The 24185-nt window shown below is 41.0% G+C and overlaps 1 protein-coding gene across 13 annotated transcripts in view; it reads right to left on the bottom strand.

Moving 5' to 3' along the window:
• obscnb (obscurin, cytoskeletal calmodulin and titin-interacting RhoGEF b) overlaps positions 1-24185 on the bottom strand; it is a 226662-nt gene that overhangs the window by 85507 nt on the left and 116970 nt on the right. For 10 of the 13 annotated variants that reach the window (XM_063218192.1, XM_063218188.1, XM_063218190.1 and 7 more), the window contains 7 exons: positions 23717-23983; positions 23093-23362; positions 22741-23010; positions 19268-19534; positions 13952-14266; positions 10683-10949; positions 8984-9256 (listed from right to left, as the gene is read on the bottom strand). In XM_063218192.1, coding sequence (XP_063074262.1) covers positions 8984-9256; positions 10683-10949; positions 13952-14266; positions 19268-19534; positions 22741-23010; positions 23093-23362; positions 23717-23983 — 1929 coding nt within the window. The remainder of the gene's footprint in view (positions 1-8983; positions 9257-10682; positions 10950-13951; positions 14267-19267; positions 19535-22740; positions 23011-23092; positions 23363-23716; positions 23984-24185) is intronic. The other 3 variants (XM_063218185.1, XM_063218191.1, XM_063218193.1) reach the window with 3 other exon arrangements.

Below are 24185 nucleotides of genomic sequence, written 5' to 3' on the forward strand. Positions count from 1 at the left end.
TGATATTTGCTTTCGTACCGTATCGTCTTGTAGGCCTAAACCCTGAACGCTTTCATTCAAGTTTTTAATTGTTTTTCGTTTGACATTTGGAGTCAGCAAGGCTACCCTTACCTATTACTTTGCCGGGGCTGTGTGGATGGTTAAGTGGCAACTCAATAGACATGTTAATCCACTAAAAAGGAGTGCAACAATTTTGCTAGTGATAGCCTAGGCCATAACTTAAAACTTGGTTTCACTGGATCAATGCTGGGCAAACGTCTCAAATATCTTTTGCGTGTCGCGCTGCCCCAAGTCTAACGGTGCCGGTTATAGACTGGTAGGCAGTGGCCAACCTCTTGCAACACTAAGCCCCTAATGAAATAACAACGGAATAGTATACTTCAAGTTTTTTTTCCAGTAACAAGTAGCCTACAGGGTGAATAGGCCAATCCATTTTGGGTATGACATGAAAGCTGCTTCATCTAAAAATGCGCTGAAACTATTTCTGAATAAAAATGGTGCGGTGTGTGCCATTCAAATGTTTTCAGAACATACTTTTTACACCTCTATAAAATGCATTTTGCAACGCAATTCAATGGAAAGCCCAATACAAAAATGTAAATTTCCCAACATTCTATAAAATGGATATATCTCATTTTGGAAAAGAGCTCTTCAATTGTTGAGCTTCACTTTCTTGGTAAGGGGACATCCTGTGTCTGATCCTAATTGCATGTCTTGTGGGCTACAGTAAAATATAGACCTATGTTAATTATTGTCAACTATGGAGGGCTATCATCTGAAAATGAGCATAATTTGCATGATAGTTGATTTAATACCGTGCCTGTCTTGTCATTCCTGCACGCTGTCATCCAAGATCGTTTGGAGGTAGAGAATATCTATCTGTAGGCCTAGTAGAGTGAATGGCTACATGGCAGCCAAATAGGCTAGTTAATCCACCAAACACGACTGCAGTTTTTGATCGCCATACCTAAAACTTGGGGTGCATTTTTTTCCCACTGGATCAATGCCAGCGCCTAGTTTCTCAAATGACCCTTGCATATTGCGCTGCTCTCTCTCTCTCTCTCTCTCTCACTTGCCCGAAGGCTACACTCGCTCGTTCTCGTCGTAACTACCAAAATTTGTCGAGGTCTTAACACTTACGCCTACCCCCCGACTGGGTATAAATTTTACGCCCTGTCTTAGCCAGAAGAAGGCTTAAGACCAGCTGGTGCAACGGCGTAACTATCTGCTTGGTCTTAGAATGTTGAGTTAAGACCAATTTCTGTTAAGACTGGTCGTAAGACAGTTGGTGCAACCGGCCCCAGGGCCTGCCGATTAGAGCTGTTCAACATACGGAATCAGATCCTGATCCAACGTACTGCGCAATGACTGGTTCGGGCCACGGTCATATCCCATGTCGATTACAGCAACTCCCTCCTGGCAGGTCTACCTGCTTGTGCATTAAAACCACTGCAAATGGTCCAGAATGCGGCAGCACGTTTGGTATTTACTCAACCCAAAATGACCCGTGTTACTCCTCTATTCATCGAGTTGCACTGGGCACCGCACGCTGCCCGGAGCAAGCACAAGGCCTTGACCTTTGCCTGCAAAACCACCTCAGGAACGCCCCCAGCGTATCTGAAGGACATAGGCCTACAAAGGCCATACGATCCTGGAAGAGAGATACGCTCCTCCTGCACAAACCAACTGGCCCTGACATCTGCACGCTCTAAGCGATCCCAGTCAAGACTGTTCTCTTGTCATTGCCCCTCAGTGTTGGAATGAACTCACAGAGGCAGCAAGACTAGGCATATTTCTTTCAACTTTCAAGTAAAGCAAGTAAATTCTCTTTCATGACTATCTTGTGCGGTAATGCTTGAGCTGCCTCAGCCCCAGGGTAGACTCTATGGCATGTTGTGTGTGTGTGTGTACTCTAGTACTTAACCCTGTGCTAATGTGCTTTAAAAATAAAATAAAAATATGAAAACAACCCTACTTAGCATCTTAGCACTTGTTGTTCTGTCTAATCCTGTGCCCATTGTATCTACTAGTGTTGTTGACTATGATTATGTCCTCGGTTGTAGTCCTTGGGATTGGAGCCAATTTTGGTCCCCTAGGGGAAATTCTTTCTCTGCATTTATCCCATTTGGACTAGTGAATCACATTGAAGTACACACACTAGTCCGTAGCAGTGGGCTGCCTGCTGAGCGGCGCCCGGGGAGCAGTGTGGGGGTTAGGTGCCTTGATCAAGGGCACTTCAGCCGTGGTCCGGTTGGGCATTGAACCGGGAACCCTTGGGTTGCCAACCCAGTGCTCTAACCACTGAGCCACGACTGCAATGTAATGAAAATCTGGAAAAATGTATACAAGAAAATAATGCATCAATCTGTGTGTAAACAGGTTTTCATGAGAAATTTTACACACTTACAGCCAAACTTTTTTCATACTGCAGTACAACACAGGTTTTTATCATGAGTGAGAGGTCATACCTTGATGCCTTGCCAATGGAATCTACACTAAAGGGGAAACAATTTGAGGGCAGGAGTCATCATGTCAGACATAAAGTATGAAAATGGACGGGTGCATGCCCATACACCCAAGGTGTGAATAATTTGTACTGAATTGGAAATCGGCAAAAAGGTTAAATGAGGGACTAATTTTACAGTAGCCAAAGTAAAAATGCTGTGTAACGGCAATAACTGGCAGTCAAGAAGTATGTGACAAATAGAGGAGAGTTGTATCCTGATGGCTGTGTGTACAATGTTTAATAGCAGCCATCTCTGAACATTTTTTTTCTCATAATACTGCTGGGCAATCCCACCATCTTGTAATTTCAGGCGCAGATTGTTTAATGGATCAGGTCATCTTTAAACAACAGGCATTACAGTATCTCAGTAATGAAAAAAAATATTTTTTTAATTGAATTTATGGGACCCTCAACAAAATTACCCTTGCCATCATTTCAGTATCAGATGCTTCATCATCCTATATAGGCTAGACGGTGTTTGTAACATACCCACTATCATTACCACAATATGTAATTGGACATGTTAGGGAGCCGCACACTTTAGCAAAGTAGCCTTTTATAATCCTGATGAAACAATCTTTTGTGGCACTAATCTGTTGTATCGGCACAGTATTGATTGTATTGAACATCTGTCAGAAGCCTAGTTGACGTGATGGAATTATTTAGAAATTGGCAGTCATTTTAATCCATTTTCTTACACCTGACTGCAAGAGGAGCTTTGACTTTTGCCAAAATATACAGCTCTGGCAAAAATTGAGAGACCACTTCGAAATGTTCCGTTTTTCTGAGTTTGCTATGGATAGGTATGTGTTTGAGTAAAACAAACATTGCTAGTTCATTCTATAAACTACCAACAACAATTCCTCTGAATTTTGAAAGAAAATACTCATTATATAGTAGGTAGATTATAGATTATAGATTATAGATAATCATTTAGATAATTTATTTGCAGAAAACCTCACATGGTCAAAATAACACATAAGATGCAATGTTTCCAAATCTCAAAAAAGGCAAAGAAAACTATATGATATTAACTTAAAAACAACATAATAGTAATGTATTGACTTAAGCCCGATTCGGACGGGACTTTTATTACCTATGGACCCCCGGTAATTCGGAATAACTACGGAGAATGTCTGAGTTTTTAGTCCTGTGCGAATGTGCCATGTCCGCGATTTGAGAGGTAATAATTCCGCCGCGAATTACCTACTGTAATTCGGCGAAACACAGACGTCCTGGGGTAATTTCACATAGGCGCGCCGTCTGCACCCCCTTGTAATGTCTGTGAATTGAGTAAATAACAGACGTTTATTTATCCCGTCCGAATGCGCCCCGAAAAATCACAGGGGTCCGGGGGTAATTGCGAATTACCAGGGGTCCATAGGTAATATTTATCCCGTCCGAATCGGGCTTTAGGAAGAGTTCAGAAATCAATATCTAGTGGAATAAGCCTGATTTGTGGTCACAGCTTTCATGTGTTTTTGGTATGCATCCATTAGTCCATTATTCCAGGTCTGGTGTAAGAATTCAAGTTGCTGAGCATAGGTTGATGACTTGTGACCATCCAGCTTCCTTTTCATCACAATCCAGAGATTTTCAACGGGGTTCGGGCCTGGAGTTTGGGCTGACCATGTCAAGGTATTGATCTGGTGGTCCTCCATCCACAGCTTGATTGGCAAGCTGAGTGGCTTGAGTATTGTCTTACTTTACAAAAACTATCCTCAGCATTCAGGGGCATTGTCAAAATAGAAGGTATCAGGTTTTGGCCCAAGGTAACTTTGTATGGTGAATCAGAGATGCGCCGTTTGCAAAGATGAAAATGACTGATTTCAGCCTTGCTGAAACACCTTCAGATTATCACCAATCCTTGGCCAAATTTCACATCTAATCCTGGACATCTAATGGTTAGCTAGAGACCTGGAGAGGTCTACAAACCACAGTATCTTACACCTGCTGTGAAATTTGGCCAAGGATTGGTGATAATCTGAGGGTGTTTCAGGAAGCTGTGACTACAAATCGGGCTTATTCCATCAGATATTGATTTCTGAACTCTTCTTAAATCAATACATTACTATTATGTTGTTTTTAAGTTAATATCATCTTGTTTTCTTTGCCTTTTTGGAGATTTGGAAACATTTCATTTTATGTGTTATTTTGACCATTTGAGGTTTTCGGCAAATAAATGATCTAAATGACAATATTTTCTTTCGAAATTCGGAGGATATGTTGTCGGTGGTTTATAGAATGAAATAGCAATGTTTGTTTTACTGAAACATGTACCTATCCATAGCAAATTCAGAAAAACTGAAAAATTCGAAGTGGTCTCTCAATTTTTGCCAGAGCTGTATATTAGAATATATTAGAATACTTCTCATATATTATATGATATATACTGTGCATGTATGATCATCATGTATATCATGATCATTAATTGCCTTCATAGACTATTTTACACTATTTTACCAAAGATGTAAGTCCACCTTTTGCAGCTACTACAGCTTCAACTCCTCTGGGAAGGCTATCCACAAGGTTCAAGAGTGTAGAGGAATTTTTGACAATTCTTCCAAAAGCGCATTGCTGAGGTCACACACTGATGTTGGTCTAGAAGGCCCGACTCTCAGTCTCTGCTCTAATTCACCCCAAATGTGCTCTATCGGGTTCAGGACTTTGTGCAGGCCAGTCAAGTTCATCCACACCAGACTCTGTCATCTATGTCTTTATGGACCTTGCTTTGTGCAGAGGTGGAAGAGGAAGGTTCCCACAACGTAGAGAACATGGAATTGTCCAAAATGTTTTGGTATTATCCTGAAGCATTCATCGTTCCTTTCACTAGAGCTAAGGGGCTTATTCCAACTCCTGGAAAATAAACCCACACCATAATTCCTCCTCCACCAAATTTTACAGTTGGCACTATGCAGTCCAAATGTACAATTCTCTTGTCAACCTCCAAATCCTGACACATCTACCAGACTACCAGACTGAAAGGTGTGATTCATCACTCCAGAGAACGCATCTCAACTGCTCTAGAGTCTAGTGGTGGCGAGCTTAAAATCACTGCATCCAATGATTTGCATTGCACTTGGTGAGGGATTGCTTGGAAACCCATTCCATGAAGCTCTCTGCATGGGCTAATCTGAAGGTAACATGAAATGTGGAGCTCTGTAGCAACTGAATGCGCATTTAACAACACATTACATAATTATACCACATAATAATAACATAATCACCATGGCTACAGGAATATGTGTCCTGTCATCAATACCATCTTGTGTCTGTAGTCATATTCTGAGTAGGATGTGAAGGCTCAAATTAATATGAATAGTTAAAAGAGAGCACCCTCAGCAGCATAAGAAATGCATGCATGTTAGGGACACATCAACTTAGTCAGTTGGTAATACAAATAGCATTCATATGCACTCAGTGTATGTGTGTCAGGAGGGGAATTGAGCTGAAAACTTTTCTTCTGTTCACAGATGTTGAAATGTGGATATCATGTCAAATCTAAGCACTACAGTTGACATCTCAAGATATCATAGGAGATGTTTCCAAGGACTACTAGGGTATAAGGGTACTACCATGGTACCCTAATGACATACTCTTCATACGATCTATAAGAATGACAGAACTTAAAGCAGGAATTCACTTAAACTTAACTTAAAGAAATCATTCCTACTGATTTTAACATGTATCTCAGCTTTTTTTGGACAAGGAATGGTGTCATCAGCAGAAACTGCACACTGCACACAACAAAATTGCATGTATGCCCCACCCATGAAAGGCAATCCAAGGGACGGCGCCACCACTTGTCACACCTTTATATGTTGATAACAACATCATCTTACACTATTTATGTGTTTTCAACAGAGAATAGTTGGACCCCATTCGCTTCCTGTCCATGTCTTTACGGTCCTGCCTCAAATAAAGGCAATAAAAAAGGAATCCAGCCATGATTGCACGTCATAAATAGCCACATAAACAAAATTTGAAGTTGACAATTGTGAGTGTTGTGATTGTGAAGTGATTTTATCTCAGAATGTCTGTAATAGAAGTGGCTCATTCAGACTGGATTGAAATATTTCAGTGAATGAACAAAAAGTGAGAGGGGTAAGCCTTCACACACCGTTTTGTGGGGGGAACGAATTGGTAAGTGTGGGTGAAGTTTGTGTAAGGAATTGTGTAAGAGCTTTAAAGCAACACTCCGTTTTTTTAGACACAGGACCTCATTCCGAGTCAGCCAGAGTGTTAGGAGATGTTGAAAAATGCTGCTTGAGCAAATCACAAATGAGGTCCTGTGTCAAATGTTGTGTTTTGTGATATTCCCTTAGCAACTATAGAGCATGGCTAGCGTGGTATGATCAAACTTTCTCAAAATATATCCAATTGACGTAATTAACCTCTCAGGTGGTCGTTTTATTCTCAAACATGCAAAACATAGCCCAATATGCCTCAACTCCATGACTCAACTTGACATGCGAGGGGATGTGGATACTAGCAAAACAAAAGCAAAGACATAATACTGGGGAAAAGTCCATGCATAAATCTTGCATATTATCAGAACTACTATAAGCAGTAGAGAGCCGAAAGAACACTTTGTGTGTGTATAGTCACATTATCAACGCTTTTTGAACAACAACCCACACACACACACACACACACACACACACACACACACACACACACACACACACACACACACACACACACACACACACACACACACACACACACACACACACACTCACACACACACCTTTTCAGTCAGAGTATGGAGAAAGTGAGTAGAAATTTGACATAAGAAGAAGGTCCTAAAAGAAGAATGGGAAGGGCGTCTTCAAGTTTGAAAAAGAGGTCCAGTTGCTTATGTCAGGATTCAGTCTGTATTTTCAAAAATGTATGCAGTCATTCACAGAATTGCTCAAGCAGCATTTTTCAACATCTCCTACTCAATCTTCAGTATCTACAGTAGTCAGTGGCATGGAAAAGTTTGGGCACCCCTTGAAGCCATTGTTTAATCATCAAAAGCATTATTAATTATGGGAGATTTTAAATCAGCATTTTTTTGTTTACACTCTGTTGCTACTTCAAAAACAAAACCTTGGACAAGCAGCCACCAATTAACTATATTACGTAACCTTGCTCATTATTGGTTATACACAATTATTTAGCAAACAAGTAGTTCGACATCATCATCAATTTCATGGCTATTTTCCAACTCCAAGCTCTATGAACACGACAACTTTTGGAGCTTTTTTCACAGTTAAGCATTACTGTATTAATATTTTTGGGCAAATCTGGCAAGTGTCAAAATCATAGTTCTTCAATAAAAAAGTTGCTCTGCACCGCCACCAGCATTACTGGTCAGTAATCACAGAGAAAACTTTGACAGGAAAATAGGCCTTTTTTCCAGCTGATAACCTGTCTGGGTAACTAAATAAAGGGACTTTTAAAGACGTAATAAATGAGCTAAACAAAATTTTAAAGAGTAGCTCCCCCAACACCGACTATATGTGTTACTTTGTGAATTAAAACTATTAGTTGAAACGTGTTGAGGGGCTTAGCAGATAACCTGAAAGTGTCGGAGAGGTCTCACCAGAGGGTTAATATTGAGAAAAGCATTTCATTTTGGAATTTAGAATTATTATTTACGTATTTACAGTAGAGTTGTTATTTTCAATCACATTTATTTAACACTCTGGTGAGACCTCTCTGACACTTTCAGGTTATCTGCTAAGCCCCTCAACACGTTTCAACTAATCGTTTTAGTTCACAAAGTAACACATATAATATTATTTTGATACACCATGTGTAAATTCATGAAGGAAGAAATGTTATTTAATTCATTATTGGATAGGAGAATGTTTCGTCACTAATGTGTAATATGCGCGAGACGCAGCAGTATATAAAGCGTGACATGCGTCATTTGTCATTCAGAAGGTCGGGTGGTGGTGATACAGTTTTCTGACCGTCAGCGCACGGCACATGGACATTTAAAGACTAAGAAAGAACCAACGACCAGTTAAGCTTCACTACTTAAGAAACAGACAGCGAATTCCTTTGTTTTTGTATGTTTTATTTGTCAGTAAACTTTTTAAACTTAAGGATCCTGTGTCGAAAGATTTGTCGAGTCAGACTCGTTGCTTATTCACCCGCTCCTCAGGTGTCATACATTATCAGAAGGAGTTGCCACTACAGTGATTAAAAGGGTGATCTTTGATTGTATTTGTAATACAATTATATGATGATACTCCAAGAAATTTGGTCTGGTGCACAGAAGTTTCAGCATCTGTGTAGAATATAATGTTTTCTTTTCATTTGACAATTAAAATAAAATACCTCAAAGGGCTGCACAAACCGTTCATACCATTGGACATAGGCTACACAGTACTCTGACAAACCCTACTAACCAATTTAACACTGTGACAGGAGATAGTACTGCTCAGCTCCCCTCTATGACAACGCTTTTCCCCGCACTTATACCTTTGACCAAGAGTTTCGCTGAAGAAACCAGTCTGCCTGCTTTGAAAGTCACAGTTCCCGAGTCATCAGGGGCAAGATTCTTAAAGCTGACAGTGTGGGTATGATCTTGTTGTACTCCCAACTCACAGAAGTGACCATGTTCCAGTAGCGTGCCATCCAGCCACCACTGAACTTTGCCAGGTGCATGACCAGATAGCTGGCAGGACAACACCGTCAACTCACCCACAAAGGCATCAGTGTTGTGCAAGCCTGAAACTATCTGGACTTCACCTGCTGCAGAGCAAGACACATGACACTCAGTTGGTTAAAACTGGTTAAAACAGGTGATTGACAAAACATTGTATGATTGGGACTCGAAAGAAATTCAGTATTGCATGACCAAAATCTATAACGTCATTTTCTGCAGCTGTTGTAAAAGTAAAAAAGGGACCAACCACACACTTTACTGAATAGAGGATATTGTTGAAGTTATCTGTGTTGCTTGGCTTGAAATATACTTGGATGGTGTGTTGCTCAAAAGCGTTTTGGGAAATTTTGGGAAATAATCATTTGGGACTTGTTGGGAAATTCTAACATAAATTGTACACCAGTGATGTAGGCTAATGCTAACCTCCATAATTATACAGGAAACACCCATCCAGTCCATGCTGTCCTACCCTCTCAGGCAGTGTCAGTTCTACTCATTTTGGGGCACTAGGCAAAATATGGACACTTGCATTAGAGGGTGACTGTTGGAGGTCCTATACGGAGGGCAGATTTTGTGGGGCCCTAGGCAATTACTTAGTCTGCCTATTGGTAAAACCGGCTCTGCTCTCAGCACTGTGCAGCATCACCTCTCACAACACTTACACACTTAACCCACTTTATGCCCCCACTTTATACCCACTTACACACACAGGTACACATTACCTACCCCGCTCATATTCCCCTGCCATACACACAGTCCATATTCTCTCACACACAGTACACCCCCCCACATACACACACACACATGCACAAACATAGCCATACATTTTTACTTCTGTGTGCCTCTGCTCTTTCCTCTTACACTAACAGTTGTCAGTTGTATAATGGTTTAACAATAGTTTATGTACAAGCTATGAGATGCCTCATTACTCAGTTCTGAGGTGATTTTATAACAGAGCGACTTGGACTCTAGCCTCACTTACTGTAAGTCACCAAAACAAAGACTTGGGACTTGACTTTAGACTTGCTCTCAATGAATTGTGATTTATCTCGGACTTGACTTGACACTTGACTTGGTCTTTGAAGACTTGACAATTGACTTGTATTTGTCTAGGACTTGACCTGGTATAATTCACAAAGAGTTGAGACTCGACTTAGACTTGGGGAAAACAACTTACTCTATGTTCATCATTGTTTTATAGACATGGTAAAAAAGGAGTCTAATCCCAAATGCATCATGCTAGACCAGTGTCTAACTCAAATCATCAACTCAGTATGATGTTTTAAAAATGGCTTGAAACTGTTCTTAGGTATAAGATGGGTTTCGAAAGTCTAAGAATGGAAATCAGTCAAATCAACTGAATTGCTTTAAACACAGCTCTGAAAACTCACCAAAATATTTCAATGCTGCTAGTTAAGGAAATGATTTGTTTTCTCTAGTTCTTCATACCCATTGGCCAATAACATCAAGACAATAGAAGTTGTTTTGGTGCCACAGGTGGCAATCTCTTACCTTGTACTGCAACAGAAGCAGTAGTCAGATGGGCTCCCGCATCACATGTATAATAACCACAGTCTTCTAGATCCAGATCATGTATGAGTAGTTCCTGAATATGGCCATGTTGACTAATACTGTATTTCTTCCCATTCTGCAGTACGACTCCTCCTTTTCGCCACTCCACTTTAACAGCTGCCTTTGACAGTTCACACTGTAATGATACGCTGTCACCTTCTATTGCTTCCTGATTCTTCAGCTCTTTCAGAAAATGGGCTGGAGTATCTGAAAGAATGAAAAGGGTTATGCATTTTAGACTTTCACTGGATGAATGCCAATCAAGGGCTGTGCCTGAAGTGTGCCTGGCAAGACACTCTGGTCTTCAAAATGAATAACGTTCCTAAGCAGAGTCAATGCTCAGGTGTTGATGCTACACAGTCTTAAGTTATCTAGAAACAAGTTTGATGAATGACCTCACACTTGTAGTTTGGACGCGCAGTTTGCTTTTTATATATTTCAATGGTGAAACCTGTTGTTAGTTGAAACATTCCAATCTGCACTACCATTAAAGGGCTGCCTCAGGTGAAATGCAGTACAAATGCGTTTAGCATTCTGGAAACATACATTTGCATGTTAATAGTTTAAAACAGATTTGCAGAAGGATGACTGAGCAAATAGCAAGAAAGTAGCCTTAATGCACATTTTAAAACGATTCATCCGATTTACTTTCTGGAAACTGGAAATCTTTTAAACTTAAGCTAAATAAATGCAACAATCGAAACTTGAAAATTATTTCAACAAACGATGACTATGATTAAATGTTTTCAAACAGTTGGGCTTGTTGTAATGGCTGAATACTCTCTTTACGATCTATGCCCATGGGACAGCTGTGGCCTAGTGGTTAGAGAGTTGGTCTTTCAATCTAGAGGTTGCCAGTTCAAATCCCCCCTGACCTACATCTCCATCCAGGGCTGAAGTGCCCTTGGGCAAGGCACCTAACCCCACATTGCTCCAGGGACTGTAACCAATACCCTGAACAATAATAGTTGTAAGTTGCTTTGAGTAAATTAAAGCGTCAGCTACAGTAAGTTTAATGTAATGTAATATGTGCAAGGTCTGAGTGGACAACCCCCGGCCAATGATGGTCAGAGAGCAATGGAGTGAGGTGAACTGGAGAGGAAGCTAGGGCAGGACGCCTGAAGATTCGACCGAACACCGACGGATGGGAGGTAAACGGGGAGGTGGTGGGTGCAAGCAGAGAGGGTCTATGGGTAGTACGAGAGAGGAATCTCGCGACTTTTTCCAGGTGGTACTGTCCACTAAGTGGCGCCATCCAGACAGCGCAGAGGAGCCCCAAGGAGCGCAGAGGCTGTTAGAATGAATGGGGTCCCATGGAGCTCAACCACAGATGCTGCCATTGCTTTGGGAGAGAATTGGTATCGTCGTTTCATTTTATTTTTCATGAAGGCAGGATAAATTATCCTTTCAAACAGCACTTAGTTTTAATGTTTAAATTAGCTGGATCTTTGTAAAATACGCTGTATTGCTGTGATCACGACGGCCGTAAAGCAATTTTGTTAGCAAGATGCTAGCGGAGCCTGACTCATAAATGCCAAAGCTGTAAGAAATCAGAAGGACATAACTCTCAGGTTATTGTACATTTCATTTAAATCTACATTGGTTTCTCAGAACTTACAGTAATATTGTCAAGTTTCAGCCGACAGCGAGCACAATTGTCAGTTACTAGCGCCAGCCTTATGGGCTCTGCTGTCTCGACAGCGCTCCCTAGGTGAACTGCAGGCACGGGATGGAGGGCGAGATTGGACACTGTATGTAAACCCACTGTGGTGCAAGCGAGAAAGCAAATTTCTGACTGGAGACAGGTGAGAAGAGAATAAATGCTGTGTAGTTAATTAAGGGCCGTTACAAATTTCAGTGCACTGAAATTACACCAAATGATGGCTGAACGGAAAATGAAACTCAGGTCGGTGAATAGGCGTACCTATCTTTTCGCGATTAATTCCTCGAATAACGAATGGTTGATCGGAAAATAGAATGCAGGTGGTTATTAGGGCATGTCAACACTTCTCCCGAACTTTCGTTTTTAACAAATCGTGCATTTTGAAATAAATAAATTACACATTGATCCTCAATAAACTTTCCCCCCAAAAACGAAATTGAAACAAGGTGGTCATCTTATATTTGGGCCAATATGGGTAGTAGGCCTAAATATTATTTCTTCTGAAGCTGGTGTGTGTGTATGTGTGTGTGTGTGTGTGTGTGTGTGTGTGTGTGTGTGTGTGTGTGTGTGTGTGTGTGTGTGTGTGTGTGTGTGTGTGTGTGTGTGTGTGTGTGTGTGTAATCGTCACGGAATCGTCACGTCATTTCGCTGTTAAATCATGCATTCCGAATTGAACTGATAAGGGGCGTGATTTGTGCCATATTTTTATGAACTACTAAAAAAGATGTTGCCCACATATCAACTGTAAATCTAACTTGTCAGCACCACCCAGTTGAGTGTCCAAGTTCTCTCCATCCCTCTTCTGTGCACCATAATGCACCTTTATGAAATTGTGCTGTGTCTCTGTCTGATGGTTAGCCCTTAACTCTGCAGAATAGATGTGTACTCCTGTCATTCTCATTGGCACTCATTGGCAACTCCGATGCACAGAAGTTAAAAACTTAATGCATGCGCGTGACTTCTTAAATGCGCATTAGCTGTCCCATGGCCAGCTTCACAACCCTTTTTTCATCAGCTCTCTCCCACCATATTCCACACCGCATGCAAGCGTTATGTTTATCCCCTTCTGTGCATCAGAGTTAGCAATAGGAATTACAGAAAGCGGGTACAGTGGAGAGTTATCATTAGGGAGTTGTTATTTTAGTGTTACCACCAGTAGTACTGTAGTCATTTTCATTTGAATGTTGCGATTATTTACACTCCTCGTCTAATTGTACCTCAGTTGGCAGGACCTTCCGTAATTTGCATCAAAATATGAAAAAAACCTTCCTCTAACAGTGTTGACAATAAAAGAGTCTATTTCATGAAAAAAGTAAAATGGGGAGGTTGTTCCGATACATTGTTGTGATGGATGAAGCAATATCACACTTACAGCTTATGATGCAAGCATAAAAGGATAAGTCAATAAATGGAAAAGTAGGTAAATGTGATCAGTTATGTGAAATGTGACTGAAGAGCAGTTAGACAGCATATTCAGAAAAGGACAAGCTGAATGAAGATAACGCATGGATTAGAATTTGCCTCATGCCATCAGAATTGCCCATACCTTTGGGTTTGTCTTGAACTAGAAGATTAGCCACGCTTTTTTCTTCACCAATCACAAAAGCCACTTCACCTGATTCATCGGGTGTGACCATTCTTAGTACTAGGTGGTGCTCTCTGCCCTGGCAGCTTATCTGATTTAGGTCATTGCTTTGCAGATAGTTAGAGCCCAACCACCACTCAGCATGAGTCACACATTCTTTGGACAATTCACAACAGAAACAGGCATCCTCGCCCACAGTAATAGTAACATCTTTTATGCCCCGTATGATAAGCACAGAATCTGGATATGAATGAGGATTGAATGTGCAAAATATTTCTGTAAGACAACATTTGAGAGTGACTGCAATAGAACTTGAATAAAATCATAGAAACATATTACATGAAATCATGGGAAAACGGAATATATAAAATTATCAAATCATACATATCATGGGGGATAAAGAAGAATACCATGAGTAAAATAAAAGGTTACAAACAAAAAAGAAAAATAGATATTAGTTAACACATTAACCCGTTAAAACACGGCGTTGTAAATGTGTTATTACCAGAGTGACAATGACAGAGTTGTAGTACATTACTAAAGCCCTGTGCTATGCCATAGTAAAGTAGTACTATGGTAATGAACCTTTCAATGACTATTACAGAGTGCCTCAGATGGTACGGCATGCATTAAGGGGCTACATGCCATGCTTTGTTTGGAATTTTGGCTGTTGAGTGCCAGCATTGTAGACAATTTTTGGCATTTTTTGAACATCCACAGAATATGTTGTGTAAGACCTACAGATGCATAACTGAGAATCTGAGAACTGAGGTTTTTCATAGGCTTCTAAGCGATTCCAACCCCAAGTTAGCCTTGTTTCTAGTTTTGAAATTTACAAGAAAAAAACGGCAAAAACATATTACTGATTGGCACTCAACAAAAATCATACTAATATGGGCGTGGCACTGTGCCATTTAATGTATTAAGTGTAAATATAAGCTAAAGAGGTGGGTTTTAGGGTCTTTTTCAAAATGTGGATAATGCTGTGTATTCGTGTGTGTTGTATTGTGAATGTGCAAGTGGCAGGGAGTTCCATGTTGAAAGCCCATCACCCAGAGCAGAGTCTCAACTGAAGGACAGTTCGTTGATAAGTGGGCACCAGTGAAGTGAAGACTAAGGGATTAGGGGGTTTAGGCTGTGGGCCAAAAATCATGACTTTTCTGAAAAACAAGATTTTGTTCTCACTTTCGAGTAGCAACTTGGTTTTGCTAATATTAATAGTATGGAGTATGCAAGGCAAAAATACAAAGCAATATTCTGGCTGTAGCAACCCTCAACATGTGCTCTTTGATGCAAAAAATTACAAAAACAAAAAGACCCTGATGATGGCATTACTCATTTCAAAGTCAAGGAGAAATATCTGCCCACCAACATTTCTCTGGTAATCGTGCTTTTTTCATAGGAGGATTGTGGAGTAGCGAATGCTTCTCCTGCCAGGACAACGTTTGTAGTTGGATGGTTGAAGGGTTAAAGTCACACACGTCGGAAGCATTTTTTTATTTACACCACGAAAGAAAGAAAATGTGCACAAGGGCAACAGAAAATCATAATAAACTGAAGACTTCTGAAACTCATAATAACTCTGCTTACTCACAGCAAGTTTTACACAACATTTTTGAAGTCAGCTCCTGCCAGTAAATCACAGCTGCTTCTCTGTTCCTTGCTCCCCCAAACCCCAACTAACAATGTGTCTAAAATACTCACTTCAATACGGGAAAACAATTATTCAGTCAATATCTCATTGGTCCACACAACTAGACCTCTTCAGAATGATCCTGGTGATTAACTCAAAGTCAGCCTCTGTGATGATCCCACAGCCCAAGACCAGACACAAAATATTCAGTTGACATATGAAAATAAAACACATTTTAAACATCCTGCTAAACAATCTCCTTCCTAAAGTCACAGATGGAATGCATAGTTTTTTAAAATTTATAAACATTGTGTTGTGAGGAGGGGCAAGATACTGGCAGCCAACCACCAGCGGTTTCCGACAATCAGAGGTAGAACAGTGCGCTGCCAAGGTCGCACAGCCAGGGATTGTTTACAAACGAAGAACTCTATATTATCCCGCTGAAGCAGTGCACACTTCAGCCCCACAGTGTGACTTTGATTGACGTGCGTGCAGGCCAGTGTGAGTCTACGTGTGTGTGTGTGTGCTCCGCGATGCACACTGAAGAAAGTTCAGTTCAACATACCAAAATGTCCCATGTGTCCATAGAGCACAACATATTAAAAGCATTGTTAAGAGAGAAGTTTTGCCAGTCTAGTGAGAAGAGAGGAGAATCCTTCTTCTCACACTAGCACACAAACCAGTCTAGTTACTAAATTACTTTCTTCAATGTCCATTGCGGAGCACAAGTTCAGGCCATACACACGTACGTATGTGATTGGCACTACCACAGGGCACAGTGCCCACCCCTGGTGTGGCATACTACGTACCAGTAAATGCAACCCACATACATCACTATGTATGTGGGTTGTGGGGGGCTCCGCAAGGTTGTGTTCTCAGCCCCCTGCTGTTCACGCTGCTGACACACGACTGCACAACGACCCACAGCACTAACCATCTAGTGAAGTTTGCGGATGATACAACACTGGTGGGCCTCATCACCAAGGGCGATGAGATTCACTACAGAGAAGAAGTAGACCTGCTGGCCAGATGGTGCAAAGACAACAACCTCCTGCTGAATGTCAACAAGACCAAGGAGATTGTTGTCAACTTTCAAAGGGTCCAAAAACAACTGCCACCACTGACCATCGACAGCGATGCTGTGGAGAGAGTGAGCAGCACCAAGTTCCTTGGAGTGCACATCAGCGACGACCTCTCTTGGACCACCAACACTACATCACTGGCGAAGAAGGCCCATCAGCGTCTCTACTTCCTGCGCAAACTAAAGAAGGCAAGTGCTACACCCTCCATCATGACAACATTCTACAGAGGAACCATAGAGAGCGTCGTGTCCAACTGCATCACAGTGTGGGGAGGAAGCTGCACGGAGAAAAACAGGAAGACACTCCAGCGTGTTGTGAACACAGCGAAGAAGATCATTGGAGTACCACTCCCCTCCCTGCAGGACATTTACACCACACGCCTCATCCGGAAAGCACTAATTATCATCAAAGACACAAGCCACCCTGCACACAAACCACACTCAACCCACTCTCCCTCCACTGTCAGCCTCCAGCCAGCAAGGCCACTGACAACACCCCCCCCTCATCCCCCACCACCATATCTGCGACTGAACATTCCACCTGCACTACTATATTTGTGACTGAACTTTCAACCTGCACTAACTCAAAACATGCGCGCGCACACACACACACACACACACACACACACACACACACACACACACACACACACACACACACACACACACACACACACACACACACACACACACACACACACACACACACACACTGCACTTTCTGCACTAAACCCAAACATACACACACTGACACACACACACACACTGACACACACACACACACACACACACACACACACACACACACACACACACACACACACACACACACACACACACACACACACACAGACATACGAACACACACAGACGCACACCGCACCTTCTACCTGCACTAAACACACACACACACACACACACACACACACACACACACACACACACACACACACACACACACACACACACACACACACACACACACACACACACACACTGCTGCTGGTGGTGTACTTGACAGACCTTTTTAATATTTATTTTTCTTCAAAATGCTACTATTACTATGTCAGAACGCTATAAAGGACTTTTTAGGAAAAAGCACAAAAGCACAACAATTACCTCTTAATGTATGTCCTCTACAAGTCTTCTGTTGTCCAGTCTTGCACTTTAAATGTCTGTATGAGCACTGTCTATGTCCATACTGTCTTAAGTCCATGTATAAGTACTGTCTATGTCTATACTGTCTATGTCCTTACCTAGATTAGTCTATATCTGTATGGGAAAGCAAGAAATGTAATTTCAAATTCTTTGTATGACCAGTGCATGTAAAGAAATTGACAATAAAACCTACTTGAACTTGAACTTGATCACATTCACTTTTTGCCATCTCACTCTCTCTACCTAATGAAAGCCTGGCAACTGAACACTAGTGGCAAAAAGAGCAATTCTGAATGTTAAAGAGAAAAGATTTTTTTAGACTTGTAAGTGAGCCCCCCTCTCTCCCCCCAACTTTTCCCCATTTCCTTTTCATTGGGTGACGTCACTCGGAAGGCTTTGTTTTAATTACTTTTTTATATCAACGAGTACATTTTCAGGGTAGCAACAGCCAAAATACAGTATTGGTGGCATGGACTTTGGATATTAATTGATGGGTTTTCATGGGTTCATATTGGCAACATAATGCAGCCTAATGGACATAATGCAGTCTATTTAGTCTCTTGACAGGGATGCCATTGAGTAAGGGGGTATTGCAGCAGTCCAGTCTTCAGGGGACAAAAGTATGAATAATTGTTTCAGAAGCAGATGACCTTAGATGGGGATCTAGTTTTAGATTGCATTTTAAAAGTGATAGGTCACTCCCTGTTCAAATTGAGTGTCTTAGTATAGACAGCTACTACACCAAACTAATATACGGACACTGCATAATGGGCTGTGACTTGCTGTCCCAGTGTATTTCTGGTATTGGATTGTATTTATCACGTAATTCCCATGATTTCGGTGGAAATACTAGGTAATTATTAAACATTTTACGGCAAGGAGTCAAGATTCAGACATAACACCAGACTTTGGAAATGCTGGTTGCTAAGGTTAATGCTTTGTCGAGCAATCATTGCTTTCTGAGTGGCTCCACCCCTGTAATTGATAAGCATGTCGTAATGAACACTTCAGCCAAGTTTCATGCTTTTATCACCTTGCGAGCGATTCGTCCAGTTTTTAGCACCAATTGCTTGTGCTATCTCCCCACAGTCCCGAGACTTACTTGAGTAAGTGGGTGGACGCGTTTTGCAAGTGACCCAGACATTATCCAAAAGTAACAGCACTGCCTGTACTGTAGGTTAAGGGAAAAAAAGGACATGGCTGGGTCACTTGCAATATGCTGCCACCCACTTATTCATGTCTCGGGAATGTGGGGAGACCCTCAATTTGACCTGGGGGGCTGTTTTTGTCATCTTCAAGATGAGTTAAGTTGTCCATGATTTCTTTTCAAAACATGTCATATTTAATCAAATATTTTTTATGAAGCAAAGAAACCCAAAAGAGAATTAAATAGATGAATGATTACCTCTGACTATCAACGTAGCTTTGCTTTGTTCATGTCCTGTGTCACAGATGTATTCACCACTGTCCTCCACCTTCACATTATGCAGAACCAGTGTATGAGTTGCACCTTCCTTTCGCATGGAATATTTAATACCCTCCTCCAACAGCAGTGAATTTTGTCTCCAGGTGACTTTGGCATCTTCACAAGATGTCTGGCAACACATACTGACTTCCTTCCCCTCGACCGTGTCTTGATTTTCTAATCCTTTTGTAAACACCACCATAGGTTCTGTAGTGGAAACACAAAGAGGCCACAGAATAATTTGAAGGACATGGCGAAACAATTAAGGGTTAAACACTTCTAACCGGGCGAATACACCGGCCGCGACATGAGCGAGGCGAGCGACGGAAGTAATTGACTTTGTATTGAGTCGCGAAACAAAAGCGATTCTGGAGTCTAGAGGCGATTCGCGCGACGAGAGCTACAGTTTGTAGTTCAACTCCTGGGAATGTTATGCAAAAGAGCTATGACGCGGTTCAAGCTATGACGCAGGTCAGTGACCACAGCCAATGGGAATGTTTGAATGTTTGCGTTCTGCTTGTAACGGACATACTCTAGTCGCTTCAATCGCTCGTATCGCCTGCTGCTGCACAGAAGCAATTCTCTGTCGCTTCAATCGCATCGCGACCGGTGTATTCGCCCGGTAATAATGCAGCAAATATCAGAAAATACTTTCCTGTCTACCTAACCCTGCAACTTCTGTAGCCCCTTACTGCAGATGGGCCTGTCGACAAACCTATTCACTCTTTACAGAAAACAATTAAGTAAGTGGTCCAGGGGCCATATCAGACAATTTGAACTTAAAGGTGCACTGTGTAAGATGGTGGCCAGTGTAGGTATTGCAACTATGGTGCTTATTGAAACTGTGCTGCCTATTGCCAAATGTCATATTTTCATGAGTATTTATTAATAATAAACTACTATCTACTATCTGGACATTCAAAATGTCAAACCATGGAGAAGATCCCCTTTTTCATGTGTGAAAAGTGCTATTTTTTCAGTCACAATTAATACTTAGAATATGATGGTAGTGGTAAGTATGGGCCTCATGTTTGACATAGAAGGAGCAGGAAGCGCGCTCAACACCTTGTCTTCTTATACTTTACACTGGGTGCTTAATTTCGTCAATGAATGAATTCAAATCTCAAAAGTAAGCGAATAAAGAAGCACTCATCAGATTTCTTTTTTTGTTTTTAATCGCCTCACATCACAGACGTTTCTGTCTTACACCCTTCTTCAGTGTGAAATGGCGACGTGTCGAAATTGCCTCTTTACAATTAGACTCTCAATTTTCAAATTCTACAGAGTCTGCTTCCGTAGCCAGTGCCAGCAATAACGGAAAAAAATGGCTTCAAACGGTTGCCACTTGGTGTCTACCTAGAATACAGATCATTTTAAGGCAAGTCTTGAATGAAAAACATTGGCGTGATGATTTGTAGTGATCTTAATTTCAGTGAACATATTAAAAACATTGCTGAGTCAGCTTCCTGGCATCTTAGTACCATTGCTAAGAGATTTTGTGTTCAAAAAAAATAATCCATGCATTCATATCACTATTCACTATTGCAATGCTCTATTCATGGGCTGTCATGGGTAAGTAGTTAAGGCGTCAGGCTTGTAGCCCACAGATTGACGGTTCAACTCCCGACGTGCTAGGTTGGTGGGGGAAGTAATTAACCAGTGTTCTACCCCATTTTCCTCCATGACTGACGTAACCTGACCATGGTACTGTCCCGCCGCACTGCTCCCTTCCGGGCGCCATTGGGGGAGTTTTTAAAGTCTATAAAGCCATTCTTGACTTTTATTGGTAATATTTGTTACATGACTGTGAAATCAGCCATCACATTGACTAAATCCATTACAAAGTCCAAGATGAACGGCATTTGGTATATCAAAATCACGCTTTCAGGTCTATAAAGCCATTTTTTTGTGAATTTAAGCACAGAAGATTTTGTGCAGGTCCAAATTATTGTTCAAACAAAAATGACTATTAATCACTTCATGTAGGTACCTGTGTCAAGACCAAGGCCTACAAAGTTGCTTTAGGGTTGGCTTCATCTTATTATCTGACAGCTATGAAACCATATGGTCTGTCCAGGATGTTGCATTCCTCCAATTCCAACAATCTTGCCATGCTCTCTGCTCACAGAACTAGGCTCTTTGGGATGACAGTCAGAGCACACCCATGGCCACACTATCATACCTTTGTAAGACCTTTGGCATCATGAAGTATAGGTGGAACAAGTGTAAATGTATAATGAAAGAAAAATACCAATTACAGAAATAAAAATGAAATGAAACTGTCTCCCTCAATGATGCTGCACAGTATTCTCTATAATATTGCGTGGAATAAGGTGGTCCTCGTGTCCATTCTTCTGGATAGTTGTTTTATGAAATGAATCTACAGATCTACAAACTAAAACAGCTGACAGCAAAGCATCAAGGATATCTGGGCTTCCATAACTCCTATGCAATGCCCTGCCATTGACATCAATGTGAAATGCATCATGGCAGTGATTAAGTAAAATACATTTCTAAACAAATATTAAGCATTGACATGTTATTTAGAAAGTACAGAATTTCAACTGATTTGATGAAGAAAATTTGAATTTTGTGAGATACTTAATTCCTGTTTTTTGGAGCTGGAAGCTCAAAATACATAAGAATAAACAAACAAATGATTTGAATAGTTTGAAATGTGGGCCAGGAATCATTATTGATGGAATTATGGAAATAATTTCCAAATCAACTTTTTCACGATATTCTCATCATAATGACCTGCACCTGTTTTGTATTCAGGGGTCTAAGAAATATACAAAACACCAATTCCAAAAATGTACGACATGTTTCTTTCAATTACATTCAATTGTGTTAGAATATCACATATCCACCATCTTGGATTCTGGGCGTTTCCACTTAAGAAAAAAATTGGAAACAGGTGGATTCGAAGACACAATTAAAAACACAATTTGGAAAAATCTATATGTAATGTTCCTAAACCTCTTTTTTGGGACCAACCCACACTATGGTCCCCAATTCTGAACGCACCAGAACAACTTCAGAAATGTTTCAAACTTGCCTGGAATAATACACCAAGGAGAGAACCTAACATCCCAAAGTCAAACAGATTTTTTTAAAAGCATTGTCTTTTCATAGAAATTCAAAATGGACGGCCATACACTTCTGAAATGACCAAAATACTTATGGAATGTGGAATATTGACAGCTGTTCTGAAGACATTGTCAGGTCTTAACATTTTTTCAGAAAACAGTAATATGGTGTCCCATATTGATCCAGTTTGATTTCTTTCTCAGTTTTATTTACTCTGGGACTCTAGCATTATAGGACATCAGCATTATGGGTGTCACATACTCCTTTATGCATAGAATGCAAAATGTATCAATGTTAAGAAAAGTAATTGTTGGTACACTCACCTTGAACATTGAGGGAAGCTTCTGTTGAGGGACCATTCAGGATTTCACAACAATATGTCCCCGAATCCATGCTCATGACTTTATGAACAGTAAGCATTGTAATTTTTCCTTCTTGGGTAATGTCATACTTTTCACTCTTTTGAATAGCCTCCCCAGCCTTGGAGCATTTTACTATTTGGTTAGCTTCAGATATTTCACAAGTAAACACAGCGTCTTGTCCAGCCACCACAGAGACATTCTGAAGCTCCTTAGATATAATCAATGCAGTACCTAAAATAATGACAGACGATATTTCAGCTTGATAGCATTTTCTTATACAACTGAAAGATAAAGAAAGTTAAATAGCACATACCTTCAACACAGAGAGTGGTTTTTGAAACAAGGTCTTTGACAGTGAAAATGACTTCACCAGTATCACTTCCTGTTACATTTTTGATAGTCAACGTGTACTTTCGTCCCTGTTTGCTGGTATGAAAGCGTCCGCCAGAACTGACAGTCTTGCTGCTGACTTGCCAGGAATATGTGTCTGTGGTCTCACGTGACAGAATGCATTCAAAGGTGCATGTCTCCCCAGCTTTAGCTTCAACTGGCTTCAGACGCTTAGTGATACCAATGCTGATGTCTGCAATCCAAAAACAAAACCAGATAATTCATCCTCATGATAATTCATATCTTCCCACTTGGCCGAAAGATAGAGGCGTAGAGTTTCTCTCCGTGCGAGTCGAGCAGGATTCATTCTCCACGCCATTGTACCTACATTTACATGTTTATGACGCACTTCTCCTTAACCCCTTCTTAACCCCTAATGCTCTGTTCACTTGCATCCATGGATGATTTCATTTGCTTCCATGTGTCCCAGCCGTGCACTTGTCAAAGATTTTACAGCACTATTAGGTCAAATTCTTGTAAATATAGTTCACACAGAACAGAATTAATACAGAACATAGAATAACATAATAGTAATTAAAATAATTACCTCTTATAGTGACTTTGGATTTTGCAAGGTCAGTGCCAAGATCGCAGCTATATTCCCCAGAATCCTCGTGGTTGGTCTCATGAATGATAAGACTTAAGAGTTTTCCAGTCTGCAGAAGTTCATATTTGGAGCTCGCAACAAGGACATTGCCATCTTTCCTCCAAACAGGGCATACCCTGGGTTTTGAGGCCTCACATTTCAATGTGACATTTCCATTTATTTCCCCAACCACATCATCCATTGACTTCAGAAACACTGCTTTTTTCTCTGTAAAGGAGATGGGAGACTTAGACCAATGGATATTTGCTGTATACATGTAACACAAAACATTACTTTGTCATTGAGAAGTAAGGCCGCGATCACACTGGACGTGGATTTCTACCTACAATGCGCCTCCAGCTGATTTATCTGTAGTGATCACGGATCCACTGTCCAATCGAATGCGGTGACCAGGCAACGTAGCGGCTGT

Source organism: Engraulis encrasicolus, chromosome 16 (assembly GCF_034702125.1).
Source record: "Engraulis encrasicolus isolate BLACKSEA-1 chromosome 16, IST_EnEncr_1.0, whole genome shotgun sequence".
Taxonomy (NCBI): domain Eukaryota; kingdom Metazoa; phylum Chordata; class Actinopteri; order Clupeiformes; family Engraulidae; genus Engraulis; species Engraulis encrasicolus.